A 4,401-nucleotide genomic window follows, 5' to 3' on the forward strand; every position below is an offset into this window, starting at 1 on the left:
GTGTGTGTGTGTGTGTGTGTGTGTGTGTGTGTGTGTGTGTGTGTGTGTGTGCGTGTGTGTGTCCTCTCTGTCTCTGTGTGTGTCCCAGTCTCAGACTGGCGACATGTCCAGGGTGTACCCTGCCTCTCGGCAGAAAATGGATGGATAGCTGTAAGCCATAATCATCAAATTAATACTTTGAATACATCACTGATCTTTTTAAAGGTTTGAGTGTATGAAAACTGGTGCAAACTTAATAGCAATCACAAAGCTGACCCACAAAGCAGGTACAGCAAGGATTCTTAGCAGGCGCAATGTATTTAACTGTYTGCCGTCATGAACATGCAGAATATACGCTGATCATCAGAAAATGCACAATAGTGGAAGCAGGAGATGGAAATGTAATGATGTAATGAAATGTGTAGAGCCACAGAAATAATTTGTGTAGGATGTGATTCTCATCCTTTTCTTTCTTTGCTCCTTCAGTCTGGTCGTGATGCTAGCTCTATGAGACGCTCTGTTACCACTGTAGCTCCACAGCGGCCCCAGGAGGTTAACCTTAGGGACTACACCCTAGAGAAACCTCGTCATGAAAGAACACATCACCATCACCACCACCATCACTGCCACCACCGCAGAGACCGGGACAAAGACAAGAGACAAGCGTCTTTGGATACCCCTTTTGGGGGCCAACCTCCCAACTCAGCTGGTCAGTCAGCAAACACTACAGAAMGTTGTGTTTTTAAGGAAGATCACTTTGTAAAACAGTGGATTGACCCATTGTGTCAGGTGCAAAACGGTCTCCCGCTACTTTTACACTTTTCTTTGATATTTTATTTTTCTATYAGAAAAAGACTTCAATAAAAATAATGCCATCAAAACTACTGATTAGTACTAAAATCTAAAACTATTGAAATCTTAAAGGTAATGAATTAAAAAATAATTTCAGTTCAGTGCATTTATGTTACTCCTATTCTCATATGATTTAATCTCAAGGCATATTACAACACAAACATGGCAGGACTGGACCAGGAYGACTTTCACTGGGAAAGAGAGATGAATTTATAGCAGTGATAGAATATCACAATAGCTTTGTCAATGAACGACACATAGCTAAACACAGACTCTYTGGATCAGGTGTATAATCCTAAAAATGAAAAACAGAGGGTACACAAAACTTATGACAACAGTAACTAAAAATAATGCATAAAGGGAGAGAAAAGCAGAGTGAGAGCAGCCTAAACCTATGGCAGCACAACTACAGAGATAGCTCAGGATACCTTAAGCCAGTAACTCTAGTCTTTATCAAAAAGACAAGTTTTATGTCATGGTCTCAAAAGTAGACAGGGGGCCTGTGCTGTGTTTGTTCTGTGAATTGTATATTGAGGTGTTTGGTTTTATTGTTCTTACTTGTCTTAGGACAAAAGGAAGAAATTTAGCTATTGTGCTAATTCCTGCATATTTACGCTGCTATAAATTGTTGTAGTGTTGGTTACTATGAACTAATAAAAAAATAAAAATATTTTTCTCATTTAAGGTGGACCAGAAGAGCCAGCATCTGAACCTGCTGCCTCCAGAGAGCGAGCCCATAAACGTGGGCGCTCCCATGAAAGGAAACACCATCACTCCTCAGCAGACAAGCAACGTTATTACTCCTGTGACCGCTACTGCAGCCGGGAACGCTGCTGTCCCAAATCTGCTACTGCCGCCTGCTCGTACCGAGAGGAGCAGGAAACCAGCAAAAAGCAGGTAAGAGGCTGCAGCTGACTGGATGATGGAGACGCACTTTCCTATTTTGTTTGGGTACATTAAAGCCATTCGTAACATAAACTTTAGAATTAATTGATTATCTTTGTAGAATGTACTAATTGCTTGTCAGAGATTATGATTGATAGTTTCATTAATAATTCAAAATATTGCTCATTTATTCGCATAAAAAGCATTACCTTGTTCTAAAACAAATATTTCTCTAATAAAGTCTATTGTTGCAACTAATCATAGATCCCTTTAACTACAAACATTAGCCCCTTGCAGATCAGATTTTCTCTTCAGCATGCACCCACAAATATGTTGCTTTACATACAGTAGCAGGCCATGTGTGCTTCCTGATTATGCAGCTGGGATCACAGAACCAAAGGTGTGTGCTACATAATTGGAAGATTGGCCTGAGCAAAAAGGTCCCAGCATGGAATGTCTGATCTTCAGCTGCTTGTAAGGCATATAATAGAACGTGTGTAGATTTTAGATGGGATGTCTGATCTGAAAGGTGTTATTGTCTGAAGACATTTCCTACTCTGTCTTTTTTCAGTACAGTCTAAAAATCTCGCTTTCACTTTTTTCCCACTTTCTCCTTTCATCCTTTTTTGAATTTTTGTCTGTCATTCCCATATCATTGGTGTTTGTTCTTTTATTGTATCTTTTTTGTATTCTCTGTTCAACTTTGCTTTCTATCATTGTTTGTATCTCTCACCTCTWAATGTATGTTTCTTTCTGACCCTCTCCTTGTCTTCCTGTCAATCCTTTTTCTTTTCATGCATATTTTGCTCATTGTTCTGTCATTTCAAATTGCTTGTTCAATTTTCACCTAGGGCAGTGGTTTGGTTAAAGGCAGCCCAGATGCATCAAGATCCGGTTCTAGCACACTAAGCCGTGGACGCCGGCTGCTCCCACAGGTCCCACACACCCCACGGCCTGGGGTGGGATATAAGACTGCACACCCTTCTCAAGTGCCCTTTGTGTCTAGTCAGGCTTTTCAGAGTCCTGGCCGACTAAGCCGTGGCCTGTCGGAACACAACACCCTCCGTCATAGTGGTTCCTACTACTTCCCCTGCCCTGTCACTCGTATCAGCTCGGAGCCCTTTTTGGGCCAGGGCCATGGTGAGACCCTGGGCAGTCCTTACAGCAGCTTCCAGAACCAGCTGGATRTCTTCCAGGATGTGGCACCACTGTCCCCTACCCCTAGTGCCGAACAGTCACCCCGGACCACACTGCCTCGAATGATGGGAGCCCTACATCCAACTTTTGGTGTAGAACCGAGTGTGCCCAATGGGTACCACTTACGTTTAGGGGGCAGCACCAGCCCAGGCACTGGATACAGGGCACTGAGGTACAGAAGGTAGATGGGAATGAATGGTGCTACCATGGCTTTAAACCAACCTTTTTAATGCATTTTTGAGGCATTATGATGGGTTTTATCAGCTTTTCTGAAGGCTTTAGTTTACATGATCACTTTGTGTTTAATACTGTATTCTAGCTCAGAAAGTTAAAGTGATGTTTCACATGGCATTCTAAAATGAACGAGAAAAGACATTTCCTTTCCAATAGAAGACACATTTGTCTGGCAGTTGTTAGGGTGTTTTTTACCTCAGTGTTTTGTCGAAACCACCATATTGAGCTTGAAAGAATAATTGAAATGGGATAATCATTTTCCATGTTCTAGTAATAATACTCTACAACCTGAACAAATAAGAGTCTTACAGTTTTAGATAAGACTTATGCAGACCAGCTGTATATTCAAATTCAGCCTTTATTTTGTCTTATTTAAACGTAGCGTTCAGTGTGGGACCTGGGTGTTTTCCTCATGATGGCCGTCGTGCTACACATAATGCCTTTTGCCATTGTGGAGAAAATGAGTTGTGGTGTGTGTGTGTAGCTAACTTTTTGACCAATAGTTCTTTTATTAAAACTTAAAGCTGCACTAAGTTGTCCATCCATTAGTCAGCAATTATAACAGATTCCCCCTTTTCAATGATGATTTAACAGGTTCAAATAGCCATTTTATTCTTCATGTTGGTGATGAATCCACTTGGTTCTGTTTAATTATGGAGCTTGCACTGTTCCCAAGTATTCATGCAAAGTGAACTCTTGAAATTCTGTGAAGGATGTCTCTGAGCAGACATTTTTAGATTGCTAACCACAAAATACCAGCGTGTTATTTTGATTATTTTTTTTATATATTCTTTTTATTTCAGACAGACATTTCACCAACAAAACATAACAAAGACTTTCATATTTCTAAGTGTAAATACAACACCTTATTACCAAATATACATACTCAAATACTCCACTTGTTCGATGACTGTGAGCCTGAAAAAGAGCATGATGAAGTTTAACTTRTATAATCATACCCCTTTTCCATTCAGTAATTCATAAGTAATCTTCCCATTTYCCATATCCCTTTTAAATAAAAATAGTTTCTGAACCAGATGAAAATAACACACACACACTCATATACACACTCACATATGTATACACATACACATYTACCTGTATATATACATATATAATGTATAACTATATACACTAACACACACATGCTTATACAYCAATTGCCTAAGTCATCCACAGTGCTGTAATACCCAGCCAAATCCATCACCCCTGTTCATCCCTTTATAATAACCATTTGAGGCTTTTCTTAAAATA

At 40.0% G+C, this 4,401-nt stretch overlaps 2 protein-coding genes across 12 annotated transcripts in view; one reads left to right on the plus strand and one right to left on the minus strand.

Annotated features, from left to right (window-relative positions):
- Positions 1-4,230, plus strand: part of LOC103469618 (voltage-dependent N-type calcium channel subunit alpha-1B-like) — a 46,033-nt gene extending 41,803 nt beyond the window's left edge. For 10 of the 11 annotated variants that reach the window (XM_017306573.1, XM_017306575.1, XM_017306574.1 and 7 more), the window contains 3 exons: positions 466-688; positions 1,517-1,728; positions 2,568-4,230. In XM_017306573.1, the coding sequence (XP_017162062.1) occupies positions 466-688; positions 1,517-1,728; positions 2,568-3,098 (966 nt within the window). In that variant the 3' untranslated portion in view covers positions 3,099-4,230. The remainder of the gene's footprint in view (positions 1-465; positions 689-1,516; positions 1,729-2,567) is intronic. The other variant, XM_017306576.1, reaches the window with a different exon arrangement.
- The window catches only part of zbtb26 (zinc finger and BTB domain containing 26), a 1,115,122-nt gene that overhangs the window by 47,145 nt on the left and 1,063,576 nt on the right, over positions 1-4,401 (minus strand). The gene's annotated exons all lie outside the window — the stretch shown is intronic.

The sequence above is a fragment of the Poecilia reticulata genome, linkage group LG9, assembly GCF_000633615.1.
Source record: "Poecilia reticulata strain Guanapo linkage group LG9, Guppy_female_1.0+MT, whole genome shotgun sequence".
Lineage (NCBI taxonomy): Eukaryota > Metazoa > Chordata > Actinopteri > Cyprinodontiformes > Poeciliidae > Poecilia > Poecilia reticulata.